General features: G+C 35.6%; 1 protein-coding gene across 1 annotated transcript in view; it reads left to right on the forward strand.

Annotated features, from left to right (window-relative positions):
* The window catches only part of LOC148595213 (sodium/potassium-transporting ATPase subunit beta-1-interacting protein 2-like), a 431,257-nt gene that overhangs the window by 266,057 nt on the left and 148,548 nt on the right, over positions 1 to 16,652 (forward strand). Inside the window, exon 3 of the mRNA XM_088521980.1 lies at positions 4,040 to 4,120. Coding sequence (XP_088378106.1) covers positions 4,040 to 4,120 — 81 coding nt within the window. The remainder of the gene's footprint in view (positions 1 to 4,039; positions 4,121 to 16,652) is intronic.

The raw sequence follows: 16,652 nt of genomic DNA on the forward strand, positions 1-16,652 counted from the left end.
GTGAAAACAGTTGCAGCCACCTCAGAGATTAGCTGAATGTTATCAACAAATTTATTTAATATGTTGGTGCCAAGTGTATGGAATTCACGCTTTTTCAGATTTGATGGGGAAAATAAAAAAGTTAAGTTCTTGAAATTGTATTTCTAAATGAGGATTCTTTTTTGACAGAGGAAATTAGGGAAGAATAACTTCAGAACCAAAGATAATGGTAATTGTGGGCAGTTGTTGCTGTGTTATTCAAAAGAAACTCCTCTTTCCAGACATACTGGCCTAAGAGTAATCTGAAAATCTCAATTACTGTCACTCAGCTAGTACAAGTGAACAATTTTTTAACTCCTATAGTAAATGGCATTTCATTTTAAAATTGCACATAGTTTATTTTCAGTTTAATTTAAAATAATCTAAAACTTAAAATGTATATATTGATAAAAAGGAAATAAGTAACAAATCATTAATCACAAAAGGATTCATCTTACTTTCCCTCTTGAATGCACAAAATAACAATTTCTACTCTGCCCTTCTGTAAAATGTTAGTGACCACATAACCAGAAATAAATAAGGATTAAGAGAAATGCCATGATAAAATTTTGTGAAAAAAATGCTTACATTTAAAAGATCCATAGCTATGGGAGTTTCTATTAGTGCCTATCCTTGGAAGATATGTGACATTTTTCCTTCAGACTAAGGGACAAGGGTAATAGGTGTGAGTTCTGGTGACCAGCTTTGCATCAAAGACAGAGTAGTGAGCTACACATCTGCTGCATAGGTAGCAGATCATTCTCTCAGTTTTATACATGATTATAAATATGTAGTAGCCTAAGAAGTGGCAACCATGTTCCACCACATGGGTGCTTTCTTTGTATGATTTATTTTATGAAAGAAAATGGCTTTTACTGATTGGCTGCAGCTTTGCAAAACAGTAAGTATTTAAATCTCCTCACTTAGACTTTTAGCTGTATCTCTTTCCAGCATGTCTTTCCATGAAGATAAGAAGTCTGTGTTATCATTACTGTAATCATTTTCTCCTGCCAGTAGCTCCTGCTTGGTCAAGTGGGTGTTCATCAAGGTTCTTGTCTTTTTAATATGTGACTACTGTAGCTTTGTGGTGGCTTCTGCCAAATGATGCAGCAATTTCAACTTCCACATAGGAGAAAAATATACAGCTATAGCTCTTTGAAGCACTCTTATAAAATGTGTTTCTAATTAGATACATAAATAGAGAGTACCAGAGGGATTTGTTCATTGTCACAGACCTTCAGAGATGAATTTCCACAACAATTTGCTGAAGCACATAGACAACGAGAGGCATTTATGACTGCATGTGATCCAGAGATAAGAGATATGCTAGATCTGAAGTATCTGAAATAAGAAGCAGTGGGAAGCAGAAGCATCCTTATTTTTCAAGATAATTATACACAATGTTTATCCACAGAATTCACACAGCAACACTTAATAAAAAATTTCAAAAGAAGTGACTTTAAAACACAGTTTTAAAATGTTTTCTGTAGTCCAGTAACAGTAGATACTCATTAAAAGAATATTTCTAAAAGTCAAATAATTTTGTAATTTTTCAGTGATAGACTATACAACTGAACAGAGAAGTTTCATTTTTTCCTGTGAACATAAGACTTGCTGCTGGGACAAGCATCTCTAGAGTGCCTTGGAGTGTTCTCCTGGATGTGCTGTGCACAGGGAGTTTTTTAATCATCTCTTGCACACATGAAATGTAGCAAGTTGCACCATCTAATGAGGCTAGTTTCCAGTGGCTGTTTCCCATGTTTTATTCCCCTCACCTTGTTTTGACTGATAAAAGATGAACTTATAAGACTTTCTCTCTAGGGAGATATTAGTAGAGCTTCTCTCCACATTTGTACACCTATTTTCATGAAACTTTTGACAAATAATATCTTTAAAACTTCCGAGCTTTAGTCCTGTTTGGTTAGAATTGTTCAGGAGCTCAGAAGTTATGTCAAGAAAACAGACAGCACAGATGGATTATTACTGCTTAAGTCTCATTTCTTTGAGACCCTGATCTAAATGTAGTGTTCAGAATTTTCATTTTTAAGAACGACAGTTATCTTTGTGTACCAGAAGAAACACTTGTATTTACTCCATCGGTGTGTTTTTGTTCTTGTAGAAAACATTAAAGTGTTAAAATACTAAAAAAAAGGCAAAGTTCAAATATTGAAAAGTTTGGAAATGCCTAATTAAGGTTATTTACTCCAAATTAATGTTTCTCTCTCTTCTTTTTACATTTCTGACACTCCATGTTGCATGCAAAATCAGATGTACTATGAATAGCAAACTAGAGGAAATTGCAGTGTTCAATATACTTAGTGGGTCAGAGTTGGGCTTTTAAAAATAGTATAAATGAGTTAAGACTGCGAATCTGAACAAAGTTCCTGTGTTTTGAAGGCTAATTAGTGTCCTGTCTTTAAAAGGTAGATATGCGTTAGGAAATCTGTTAAATCTGCATCCTTGGATATATTCAGAACTCAAATGGACAGCTTCCAGTGCAACATGATCTGTGCTGGCCCTGCTTTGAGCAGAGAATAGTACCAATGACCTCCAGAGGTCCCCTCCAATCTAGGTAAATCTTTCATCTGTGGGCCTGAAAGAGGTTGTGAAGTCTCCTTCCTTGAATATACTCACAAGTCATCTGGACATGGACCTGTACATCACTAAACTAGATGATCTCTAAAGGTTTCTTCCAACCATAACCATTCTGTGATTCTGTTTGCTTATTAAGGAGGTAATATAAATGCAGAGAAGTCCAAAAAAAGTACTTTTAATAAGCTAAACGGGATTTGGAAAGGTAGTCTAACAGAATTAGGTCATTATAACTTGAAGACAAGGCAACAAAACAAGAAGTCATCTGTAAATACTTGATTGAAAGGGTGTTGGTGATACACAGTGAGGAAATAGCCTTCAGCTAAAACAGGAATAAAATAATAAAATAGTTAGGGAATATTGTTTTGTCTTTTTTTTTTTTTTTTTTTCTCCTCTCTTTCATGGATATGCAATGCCATGGGCCTATGGAATGAAATTAGAAAACATACAGAATTGAATCATGAACAACTAGAGAATAACAACAGTCATTAGAAAGCAGTTGTAGATTCTCAGATTTATTAGATGATGGAATAATTTGTCAAGGGAAGTTTTTAAGTATAAACGTTATGCAAGACTAGCAGCAGCCATTGGTCAGATTTTGTTGTAGAGGATCCTCCAGCATTACAGCAGAGAAACATAGTTTCCAGGCCTGGGACTTAAGGTCTCCTGAATACAAAAGAGTAGCTATAGGCATATATGTGAACAGGAGAGAAAATAAATGTACTCCATTGCTCATGTCAGATATGCAAATAAGAAATTAGACAACCACCAATGAACAGATATTGCTTAAGCATGAATACTTTTTCTATAAACTGCAATTAAAAAAAAAATGTCAAAGAAAATGGCAATTTAAAATACAATCTAGCCCTCAGGGTGTTGAATAATTTTGGATGATGCTTTGGAATGTCACTAATATGTTACGGAGGCAGCTGTCATAACCTAGGGAAAACCATCCATATTTTCTAGAAAAACTGTAAAATAATGAACAAAAAAATATATTTTTGAGACTAAATCCCAAGTGTTGCAAAGTCCAGTTTGTTATTTAATAAGTTATATTAGAATAACCATTTGAATTAACAGCTCTGCACTTCTCACATATAATTGATATTACATGTCTCTTGATACTGCAGTGTTACCCATGTGAGCAATAATGAGAGATCTAGATTAATTTCAAATTTGAATTTCAGGTCTGTCATCTGGTTTCTCAGATGTAGATTTTCTGGTGTAACTAAGCACTTACCAAGTCATACTAGATTGTGTCTGTGAAAGGGAAGAATTTATTCTTGATTTTCTTTTGAATGTAAGATTCACATGTACCATATTTATAATCTGTTTCTGTCTTGGATTAAACTGATGGTCTAATTAAGTAAGTTCAACTCATCTGATTGCAAAATTAATAATGTATTGTCTCTCTCTTCGTCTCCTGCAGTATGCTGTCTGGCTAGTCCTCTGGGTTACATGGAACGTGTTTGTTATCTGCTTCTATTTGGAGGCTGGGGACCTTTCAAAGGTAATTTACCATCTGATACATTTAAGCCATCAGTGCTCTGTTAACATGTCCCAGTTCAAAGGCAAAGACTCCTCTTTTACTCATCCTCTTGGTGCTGTTAGAATGGGGATAATACAATGGAAATTTTGAATATTCTGGGTGTGTTAGAACCCTTTTAGAACTTCAGTTGTATGCTGATGCCCACAACAACAATGATAAATACCTTTTAAAGGAAAATTACATATTTTCCCCTTCAGTAATTCTGCAAAGCAAATTTCATCTTTAGGAGAAAGACTAATTAGTGATTTTATAAATATAGACGATTGTCATCTCAAGAGTAAACACATCTTTCTTTTGTACCATTTAGCTTGCTATTACTTAACTGAATTCCTTCCAAGGGTCTTATAGCACAGCATAATAACTGTGAAACAAGGTGTCTTTCATTAAATTAAAATGTAAACTGAGGTGGCAGAGTAGATTGCTACTTGGCTATAACTGTTTTTTTTTTGTTTTTTTTTTTTTGGTTGGTTGGTTGGTTTAGTTTTTTAAACTTCATGATTCTGGTAGGAATGCTATGATTCAAGACATATACATAGTAAAAATCTGTATGAAGAATATTTTTTTTCAAGAATTACGTATTTATAGGTTTTTATTGACACTTTAAGTGATAACACATAAGTGGTAGTTGGTAGTAAACTCTCATAATCCAGGATAAATGGATGCTCTATCTCAAACTAATACTCCTGCTTTCTAAGGTGCTCCCAGAGGACTGGCAAACTGTGGGATAAAAGATTAGTAGTGGTAATAAACTGTTTCATTAAAGTTATGAGTTCTAGCTAGGTCCAAATGTTACGATCCTTGCTGAGTTATGCTCACAGTGGTGCAAATTGACCATCAAGGGTAATCTCACTTCTGAAAAAGATCACCTGTTCTTCTTGATTCAGCTATTTAATTGTCTTTCCTGATTAAAGAGAGTTTAAACCAACTGTAAATTATAGATGTAATTTTGTGATCCTTTGTGATTTACTGATATGTTATGATGCAGAAAGTTAAACACAATTATAGAAAGAATAAATGATGCAAAGATATTTCCTTACCAGTACTTTCTCCCAGAATCACCCCTGAAGTGAAAAAAAAATAAAGACTGGGATCTTTCATCCCCGTGTCTTCTTTTTCTTCAAAAGATGCAGACTTCAAAAGGATAATAATTCCATTTCCTGAGGGTATTAAAAGAATTTTCTGCAGGTAAAACAATGTTACATTTTCTGGGTTTTGCACCTAGAGGCAGGCCCAGTCTAATTAACAGTCTACCAAACCACAGTAAATTCAGAACCCTGCACATAATATATCTTATGGGGTTAAATTGCTTTCTGTATTGCTAAGTGGATTAATCTGTACAACAAATCGAAGACCTGTTGTGTATTCAACCCAGTCTATCCGCTTTTCACCTGCTTGTTTCAGCCACCTGCATTCCTTAGTTATCAAGTGTTGGGGTGCTTCTCGTGGGATGTGCCTAAAAATGATGAAGGGGGTGGGAAGAAAAGGTAAAAGGAGAAGCAGCTGTTTGAGCGCTGTATTTTATTAAGAACATCAATAAGTAAGTGCTACATCTGGAGCTGATTTTTTTATGAATCTAGAGCTGTGTGTTTTAAAGTGTTCACAATGAACCCTGTGGTACAGGCTTACATTTGGATGCAATTGAAATGTTTGTTTGGTCTTTAGTGGTATTATTTATTAATATTAGTGATATAATCCACACTGAAATATTCACTTTCGTTTCAGTTAGTTATTGGACCAAAAGCATTAGCAAAGGGAGGGAGGAAAAGAAAAATACCTAGAAAATGGACTTAAGAAATAGGTAAGAGTTTGACTCATCAGCTGCGAAAGACATAACCAAATCACATAAAACTTCTCTCTGCTCTTTCCTCTGAGTGTGGTACATCAAAACTTCCCCAGATGCTCAAATCTTTTGCACTAAATTTCTAGACTAAAGTCTAGAAATATATGTATAATGAAAAATTACCCAACTGTGTGCATGGGTAGAGTTTATTCCTATATTGTAGGTCTTTCAAAGGCTCCAACTATTTTACAGAGGTAGATATGTTACAAAACGGATCATTTGTAGTTTTTTATCTGTCGTTCACTTATATATCTTGCACTAAATCTTTATAATTTATGTTTTTCTCTGAGAATAAGCACAAAATCACATTTGTAATGATACCGTAGTGTATTTTTTTGTGTTTGAAATAGCATGTAGAATCTGGAAATAAAGCTCTAGGTGTGAATTGGTTCTAAATAGAGAATAAAAAATAACCTTTAGGCGAGTACCAGAGGGATGCCTCTGAGGTTGTAAACCGTGAGAGAGGATACTGCACAGCATTGATAGGAATTGATAGGTTAAAATTACAGCCTAATAATAGTCCATCTGGGTATAGTTTATTTTTATATGTATAATTTATAGCTTTCTACCAAATAAAATAAAAGAGAGGCTTTTCTTTTGGAAGTTTTGAGAGCACCTTTTATTCTATATGTATGTTCGTGTCTCTCCAGCATGGCTTGCTAATGTAGTGGAGATGACATATTTTGCTTCCTGATGTATGATACTACAAAAGGCATGTCAGCTTCATCCTTTCTTAAATTAGTTTTGGGGGACAGAGGTCATGACATTTTTACAGCTTTTCCTTATTACAGTGAAATGGCTCTGTAAAGACCCAGACAGTTTTAAAACTATGGGACAATCATCTCTGGAGAGTGAGGAGTCTGAAAGATTATTAGTGAACAGCCATGCAAATCTGTTTACATTATACGGCATGATAGACTCTTATATATGTTGTAGAAAATGGCATCACACTCTAAGCATTTTTTGTCCTTGAGGCATGGTTAATGCCTTTGCTGACACTCTTTCACAGCCAGTCAGAATATTTATGGCTCAGAAGGTCAGTTACAAAAAGGAAATGCAAAATGTTTCTCTTCTCCCTGATTTTTATGTGGATCTATGAATGAATGCCTAGAAAACCCACTTCTCAGACTGTTACTTATCAGTTTTACTCTTCAGCAATATTTAATTAGTCTCCTTGTTGTTTTGCTTGCAGGTAATTGCCATACTCAATGTAGGCAAGACTTCTAGCTTTCAAGATCTCTGAGTAGTAATATTTATTTTGGCCAGTGGTTGAGCAAACATGTAGCATACTGTAAACATGACCTCCTGTCTTGAATGAGGCACATTTGAAGTGCACTAGTCAAGCAGAAAAAGGACAATAATGAGAAAAGGCAACCGAAAGAAATTGTAATATTTCAATTACTTCTTTAAAAATACCCAGAAATATTCACCAGTAGAAAACAAGCTTCAGATATCCTGGAGCAACATCAACAAAAAGTTAACAGCATGTCTAGCTCTTTTGACTTTCTTCTTCAGGCAAAGCCCCCATTTGCTTCTGAGAGATTCAGCCATGACCTCTGAATGAAGACCCCCAGTAAAAAAAAAAAAAAAAAAAAGTGCTGCAAATGCTCGTATAATGAAGGAAGAGCACCCTCCCTTCAAGGCATTTAAAAACTTCTACTAGTGTGGTCTGTAGATCCCCGCAAGCTGAAAAGTAGCAGAATAAGAACTACCAGGCTTCTAATTTAGTTTTAAAATGTGTAAACACTTGCTGCAATAAAAATTTACTGGTGCCTGGCAGAGGTTGCACTGGTCCCATCCCAAGTGAGGTCTGTCAGACACTGCTGTCAGCTACCTGGAGTCAAGGTGAAGGCTGGTCTCTACAGTGTTATGAGCAAGGGCACACTTCACCAAAAAAAAAGCCATAGCATTTTAAGCATTTATCCAATCAACTCAGTTTCTGTTTATATTTCTGACTTCTTTATTTTAACCAAATAACATATAAAGGTTACATTTAATGTATTAAATCATAAGCTTGTGCTTATATGTCTTTTGACACAAAGGTTAGGTGTTTGAAAATCAAACAGTTCAGGAGCAAGAAATGCCAGAATTAAGGTTGCTTGTATAAGCGTAATTTAGTTCTCTCTGTACATTCATTTTTATACACTCTTTAATTATGTAGTCATAACTGTATTTTTTTTCCACAGTCATTATTTTATTCTCTGAACAGCATGGCCTATTTTAAAGATGAATTAGGGCTGGATAGTGAACGAGGCTTTCATTCAGGTGCCCGCTTCATGTATTGCAGAAGTTGGAAAAGACTTGATAAAGGGGCAGGAAAAAAAGTATTTCATGTTTCTTACTGTGTGTTAGCATTCCATATTTTATGTTCCTGTTATTGGTCAGTATGTGATCTATTTCCATGTTTCATACAAGTAAAACCTATACTCTAACTGTGCTCTGATAACAGATATGGTAATATTGTGAAAGCTGATGTGCAATACCATGTCACTTAAACACCCTAAGGCATGGCAGTGATAATGAATATGGAGCTCACCACCATGTCAAACTGCATTTCCTCTTGATTTTAATAGTCATTCTATAGACGTGATTTTCTGATTCTGAGCTGAATATCAAGAATATAAGAGACAATTTGTAATCAGTTTTGAAATTTGCTTGCAGTGATTTATCTAGCATGAAGCAAGAACTCTATAGCAGAGGTTGGTACAGAACCATGGTAGGTTGAATAATAGTCATTTACCTTACCATGGGCCTATGTTCTCTTTTAGTCCTCTTCCTATTTGAGAGGGAGCAACTCTGTGTAGAGGACTGTGTAGACAACACACACTGTCTGGTCCCTCCCTTTCAGCCTTTCACTGTTGCAGCTCCTTCTCCATATTCGCACTGACCCTCCACAGCACTTTTCTTTGCCTAGCCAATTATAGTCCTTCCTCCAGGCTTTGCAACCCTTTTTCTGTATTTTGGCCTTCCCCATTTTCGTTGTTTTGTGCTTCACATTACCAGTTACAGTACTCTTCCAACTAGAAGAGTTGTTGCTATATGCATCCAAATTAATTTGCTTCTTTTTGCAATAGTACCCTGAGTTCCAACAGGAGGAAAGAATTGGTCAAGACAGCAGTGCGCTCAAAAGTGAAAATATTGCCTATGACAAAAATAAATAAATAAATAAGAACATAGTTTAGCTATTAAACTGTGAACTACATAAAAGTATGTAGTCAGAATGTTTCCTACTTGAAGTTTTTAGAAAAGTCAGATCTTTCTTAATTAACTGATTCCTCCCAGCTCCACCCCCTCCCGAATACATAGCAAATACAAGTTGTCTTGTATAACAGAATCACAGGCTAGTTCAGGTTGGCAGGCACCTTTTTTGGTCACCCCGTCCAACCTCTCACTCAGAGCAAGGCCAACTTCAAAGTTAGATCAGGTTGCTCAGACTCAGGTGAGTTTTGAAAATCGCCAGGGATAGAAATTTCACAATCTCTCTAAGCAATATTTTCCAGTTCATATTTTAAAACATTTTCTCCTGACATACGGTTGAAATTTCCTTTGCTGTGAAAATTGCTTCTTGTCCTTTCATTGGGTGTTTCTGAGAACAGTTTTGTTCCATCTTTTCTATAACTCCCACTTTGTTTTTTTTTCATTGAAATTAAAAATGTCAAGGATTTTTTTTGTCCTTACTGTACTTGAATTCCTATTTCTAACCACACACAGCATGGTGCAGATCATAAGGTAATTATCATGTAATAAATAATCAGTTCACTTTTCACATTTTTGCATGTTTTATTAAGGAAGACAAATGAATTTTCACACATATGTTAAGGTATTTATTAGCTTAAGTAATGTGTAGAAAGATGAAGGTTATCTGGTTATCTGGAAGAAGTAATAACATTCCAAAAATAGAACACTTGGTTCAAAGAAATATCAACCTTCATCAACCATCAACCAATTTCAAAGTACATCAGTCTTCAAGTTGCCTAATAATATATTTAGGGAAATACTGAAAATATTGTATATAATTCTCACACCTCTATAAAATGCTGAAAATGTGTAACTCTTTCCTCTCTCCGGTACAGGTAGTCATGAATCAGAAAGATTAAGCAAATCTCAATGAGGGCTCTGAGGTAACTAATGGGGATCAGAAGGAAGTGGCTTTGCTGGGAGACAGCTCAGGGCAAGGATACAGCTCAGAGGCAGGAAGTACTATTGAAGGAAAAGAGAGTTAGAGGGAGAATTTGCTGCTTTTTTATTACCTCTAGGTATTACCCACCCTGTAGCTAAACTGCAAGCCTGACTGTTTTCTAGGTCATGAAAGCAGAGTAATACACATAAATGTAAATCAAAAAGATTAAATTGGGATCCCCTAACTGCTGATTTACACTGGGATTAAAATCAGTGATTTCATAGTCATGGTCATAGTTCATGGTAAAGTAAGGCTAGAAGGGACTTCAGGATATTGCTAATCCCTTCTCCTGCCTCCAGCCAGCAATCAACATGCACTATGGCATACCATCTGACATGAGGGATCTAAGCACTTTGGAAATCCATCCATAGCTGATATTTCATGTATTAACAACTTTCTACCAGTGATAAGCCTATATTTTCACTGGGGACTTGAGATGCGGTATATGACTGACTTTTAGTGTCATCTCTACTCTTTTCCACTGGATGCAAATGGAAGAGAGGAAAGGAAAAAGAGAAAAGAGGTGGCGACGGTCGTGAACAGTTCTTGCTAACAGAGAAATGAAGTCAGCCCTGCTTTGCTGATAGGGATAAATGGGATGGGTGGGAGGAAGTGTAGGGTCCTTCCTACCAGTTCCCTTCATTCCCACCATCTTCTCCAGAAAAATGATAAGGACTCATCACAAATAGGCATCTGCCAATATTTTCTCACTTAATTACCCCACCACTGGTTTGTACTCATCCACTTATGCACCTGACTTTCACTCTTTCACATGCCATTGCTTGGAGTGATATTTATTAACTGCAAAGTACAGTTGTACATATGTGAATTAATGGCAGTAAGGCAAATTACCTCAGGATATGATTTGCAGTTCTTCATGATGCTAAAAGATATGGTGACTATGGCTGCTGCACACTTTAAGCAGCTAATACCCTCGCTTATTTAAAAGGGCAATTTTGAACCTGAAAGAAGTTGACAAAAGAAGGAAACAAAAGATATGGGTCATTCAACTTCAGTCTTATTCAGTAGTAACAAAGCAATAGATTTGGCAATAAGGTTGAACTTGCATGAGGCAGAGATTCATTCTCTATTAGTTCATCTCCATTAGTATAATCATTATACTGTTTTGATTTCACATTTACTAATTATTTTTATAAGGCTGTGGTTGTTAACAGTTAAATGTCAATGTTGCATGTTCTCTAATAAAACAACCTGCAGGATGTTTAATTTTGAACATATTACCTTCCTTGGATGTTGTTTTAACAGATGTCCTGTTAAGATAACAGAGAAATTAAATTAGTTTTCAACTCAAAGCATCTGGTTAACTTTGTAGGTAAATGCCTTTGAGCAGTAAATCTGACCAGGGTTTTTGGATAAATAGCTATCAGAATGTTTTAAGTAAATGACTTTATTTTTTCACTTCTATCACTCAGGGCAGATTTGACATGCTTGATCATGTATCTAGCAGATGAAAATTGAAAATAGCGCTGGCAACCAGCAGTGTTAGGTTATTCTGAGGGTAGTTTCACGGGTAGATACTATTAAGCGTACTTATGGTTTCAGATAATTTAACTTTAAAGCAATTTTTTAACCTCAACATCTTTACCACCTAGAAGATAACTGATGACAAAATTTGAACTGTTTATTACTCTAGACATAGCATATGGTAGAAGACATTTAGATAAAAGTAGTTTTTTTTCATTTCTTTGGTGGTGAAGTAAATAGTAGTAGAGAATCATTCAAACGGTGGGAAAATATAAAATAGGTTTTGCTTATTGTATAAAAGTTCATCTTTTAAAATTCTTGTGTACACTTTATGTTAGATTTCATAAATAAACATACACATACATTATGATCTATATACACACACTTTTCCCATATATGTAATAGTTACTGCACCAATGTAGGAGTAAGTGAAAAATGAGGAAGAGTAGTGACTGATCAGATGATAATTATTTATGATGATTTACATGTATTTGTACATACTGTATAAATACCATATGTACGTACATATGTATGTATTAAGTACCTTAGATGTTCTATTAAAATTGGTAAGCACATTATTAACATATGCCTTACAATTGCTTATAACATAGTTATATATAGTTATATGTATGGAGATTATAGTAGATATCTAAAGGCCGTAACGTGGAAATTCATGCAAGTCTTTCAAACACCACATCCAAGACTTTGCAGAAATATATCTATATGTATTTATAAGAGTACTTTTTAATATTTATTAATTATATTGCAGTACCATCTAGTGGCCCCAAGTTGATATCAGGGTACCATTATTCTATGTGTCCTAGACCAGTGTGATAAAAATAGGGACTGTCCTGCCTGGTATATTTATAATCTTATAGCATGTGCCAAGAAAAAGTAAGAAATGGGAACCAGCAAACAAGGGAATGCAGAGAGAAAGCAAAAAAAAACAGTGATATATCTTCTGAACTTATCATCATCTCTGGTTTTTTTTTTGAATTTTCTCATTAAGTTTTCCTCATGTTTGTCAGCAGAGAATCCCTGTGAGGATGTATAGCCAAGTGACATAAGGCCCTACTTGGGTGGCATTTCCTGGTATCCCTCTTTAAGGAAATCACCTTCAAATGCTATAATGTACCATTGTCAGAATTTCAACATTTGTTTAAGGCGCAAGGGCAAAAACTGTTGATTTTGATGAAAATGTAAAATTAGGAGGGGAAAAAAAAAAAAAAGTATTTCCAGGGAGGGAGATAATCAGAAACTCATACCTGCCTCAAGCCTTCTTCCTTCTACAGCCCTTCTGGGATGCTTTCTATGCCTCTCATAGCCAGCAGTTTCCCTATGGATACATAAATCAGGCTACAGAAGCAGCTAGGGAAGAGGGCATAAGGGTGATTTACCACAGTAGAGAGCTGGAGGGGCTGCCAGAGCACCTGCTCCTCTATTGAGAAGCATATGAAAACATCCTCACTATGTGATAAAAATAAGGAGGAGGAAGCAACTCATTTAACCTTCAGACACCGAAGTTAAGGCAAGAACGAGTCTCACGCAAGCTCATATTTATTGTGAGATACCTCCAAATAAAAGGCAGGTACTGTGCGACAACCTGCAATTCTGGCACCAAATCCTGCTCTGGCGAGCACTGCCCTGCTGGGGCTGAACTCACAGAGAAGGCAGTTCATTGTTGATGCAAGAAAAATCTCATCTTCATCATGCGCATTTTAAAGGTAAAAAAAGTGCTTCATTTCACAGCAGTGGTGAAAGTATGCTCTGCTTTTCCACTGTCAGAGCTGAGTTCAATTGCCCTGACTCATGGCATCATCTTTTTGTTTCAGTTTGTTTCAGTTATTCTTTTTGATTACACATGCGGTGCATTAAAATGGTCTTTAACAATTGGTTGATCTAAACATAGGCACAATGGTTGGAATATACTTTCTCAGCATTTATATCTGCCACCAAATATAAGTAAATAATTAGCCTTTGGATTATAATACATCAGAGAAGCTCCATCTTGTGAAGCAGGGTCTGCAGAAAATTTCTTAACGTTAATTCATGTAGTTTATATTAATGGGAATTTTTAAAGGAAGCCATTCAGATCCTTATCTCACTCAAAATTGCTCTACTGAAATTTACAGCAGTTTTAAACTAGTAGGAAATAAGAATTCTGTTACCTTGAACATCTTTCGGCATTTATTAAAACTAGGAAAGCAACATGAGCTATGAGGCACGCTCCTCTTTCTGATTCTGCTGAACATTATCCCCATACCACAGAGCAATGTTCATGCAGCCGAGGAGCAGCACAGGGTCATTTTGACCCTTTCTCACTGCCACACTGGTAGCAACGAGCTCACACAATATAAGGGCTGGGAATGGCTGCAATGGCCTGTCATTCCTTACAGAAATTCATTATCTTATAATCCTCCCTGCTTGATTGCAGCTGCCTTCTGCAAGAGCATCGCCATACCACACTGAACATTCACAATGTGTTTCTGGGTTAAAATAAGGGGAGTTGCTTAAGACTGTCCTATCAGCCACCTAAAATATATTCACCTACCCACCTTTGCAATGAAACTGGTGAGTGAGCTCCTACCGAGGATACTGGCCAGTAGCTAAGAGGCAGTAGTATCTTTAAACTGTCACAAAAGTTGGAAAGTGCCCACCCCATCCCAGTGACTCCAACCTCAGAGCCCTGCTATGCAGCCTGCATGAGGATGCACTATGCACTCTGCTAAATGTGTCCCAGATATTAGTGTTATTTTTCTGTTATTTTCTTCCTTTTTTCTCTCCAATGAAATGAGCGTTTCCAAAACCGCTACTGAAAGACAGTGATTGGTGGTATACAGATTAGTGAATTAATTGTTGTCATCTTTGAGAATTCTGTAGGATTTTATGATGAATTTCTATTAATTGTCCTCAATAAATCAGAAAAAAATATTCTCTATCAGAATCCCATTGACTTCAGTGTTGTCACACCACAGCTGACAGCACACTCAGCTTGTTTTGTTTTGTTGGCTCTGTATGCTCAGAATGAAAGCTAGCTGCAAAACATATTTGATCTTCTTTTCTAATAACCTACTAAACTCAATGCTTACCTTTGTGAATTTATTCCCAGAGTCCAAAGTCATTCTGGTGTTTATGTTTTCAAAACTTGCTGCTGCTATTCCAATTACATTAATTTTAAGGGGCATCCCATCTATTCAGCAGTAAGCTGCAGTACTGTGGCATTATATGCCACTTATCAGTCTACCACGAACACCTATGCAAAAAGAAATTGGATTCTGTGTTTTGAGGGTTGGACTTGATTGAGTAACCCTATGAATTGAACAGAAGTGTGTGTGGTTTGTTGTGGGTTTCTGTCTAAAAGCCTGCTCTTCAACAGGCCACAGAATAACACAGGCTATTTTTCTTCCAGCTGACAATACTTGGCTAATTCAGCAATAATGAGGTGATCAGTAACATGCTGTGTCTGAGTATCTTGCACACAGTATCTTTAAACTCCCAATGACCCCTTTTATAGAAAAACTGCTGTTTTCAATGTAGAGGGAGAGTAAGATCAGAGTTCTAATCTAAGCTTAAAAATATATGAACAAAATTTTCTTCCTCTTAAAATAATTTTAAAAATCTTACTACTCACTTGAAAAAAAAAAGAAAAAAAGGATTTGTCAATCTTTTAGCCATATTTTAAAAGGAAAAGCCTCTCCTTGTCTAGATAGGACTCCCAGAGTCTGGACTCTGCATCTTCCAATCAGATGCAGACTAGCAAATTCTTTCTCTCTTTTCTCAATAATTTTATATTTATCACTCCACCATTTTCCTCACTCAGCCTGTTAAAGCTGAACACTCTTTGCAGTCCTGGTATTGCACTAATATCATTGGCCTGTTCTTCAGGAGTTGGTTTTAGGACATTCAAATATATTCTAGTGGGTTTTGGCTAAACTGACAAGTTTTATTTTGCTTTGGAGGTGTAGGGAAACGTTTTATTAAAGTACTTTCATTTATATATTTATTTTTAACTGCCACTTACAGAATGCACCAAATGTTGTAATTCTGAGTTCCCTGCGCATTGTAACCACATGCATCTGATTCATAGTGTTTTTCTACTTGTTTCCACAGATATTCTAAAAATCCAACTAAAAAAGATCTACCAGAAATGATGGGGATTTATTTGGTGGGAAAGTGAAGCAGTTGGAACATATTTGTTTCTCTCAGTGTTTGACTTCTTTTTTTTAACTCCCTTTTTTTCTCTCGTTAAAACATTCAATGTCATGTTTGTGTGGGTACATTTTTTTTCTGTCATATGCAGCATGTGACATCATAATTTATATATTAATAAAGCATCATTAAATCTATTTCAGGTATAATCTAGGTGTGTAAAGTATGGAAAATAGAGATTTTTACATAAGAAAAATGTAAAAATTGACATAGTAGGTTATATTAAGGTTTCCTTTGCCAAGCTATAATTAATTCCAGGTGTTTGTACAGTTATATAAGTACCACTGCTGTGGGTAATACTGATAGAAATTCCTCCTTTCAAAAGTTTCTTCTTGCGCCTCGGAATTTAAAAACTTTGGGCTTTTATTGAAAAGAAAATGTACATATATATTTGATCAATGTACATGTATATTTGATCAGTGTTTTCGATTTTGTTTAATATCATATATAAGCCTTCCTGTCTCTAATTCTTTTTCTTTAATAATTTTTCGTTCCTTTCTTATCATTATAGGCATGAATTTTACAAAACAATAAATATTATTCTTTTATTAGCCCTTTTTATTTTATTTCTTCTGATTTCATCAGATGTTATGGATGCCTTGTTTTTCATTGTACACACATATCCTGTCTTCTTCTCATTAGCCTGTCTCGAGTAGTTCCTATTCTTCTTGCCAAATACTATCAGTGCCTTTGGGGATGGCGTGGAAGTGTTTCAATCACAAGAATAATTTTAGCTCAACACAGGATATAGAGTCTAGCATAATTTATGTAAAATCAGA

The sequence above is a fragment of the Tinamus guttatus genome, unplaced genomic scaffold (genome assembly GCF_059628265.1).
Source record: "Tinamus guttatus ecotype Peru unplaced genomic scaffold, ASM5962826v1 Tinamus_guttatus_pri_ptg000141l, whole genome shotgun sequence".
NCBI classification, from domain to species: Eukaryota; Metazoa; Chordata; class Aves; order Tinamiformes; family Tinamidae; genus Tinamus; species Tinamus guttatus.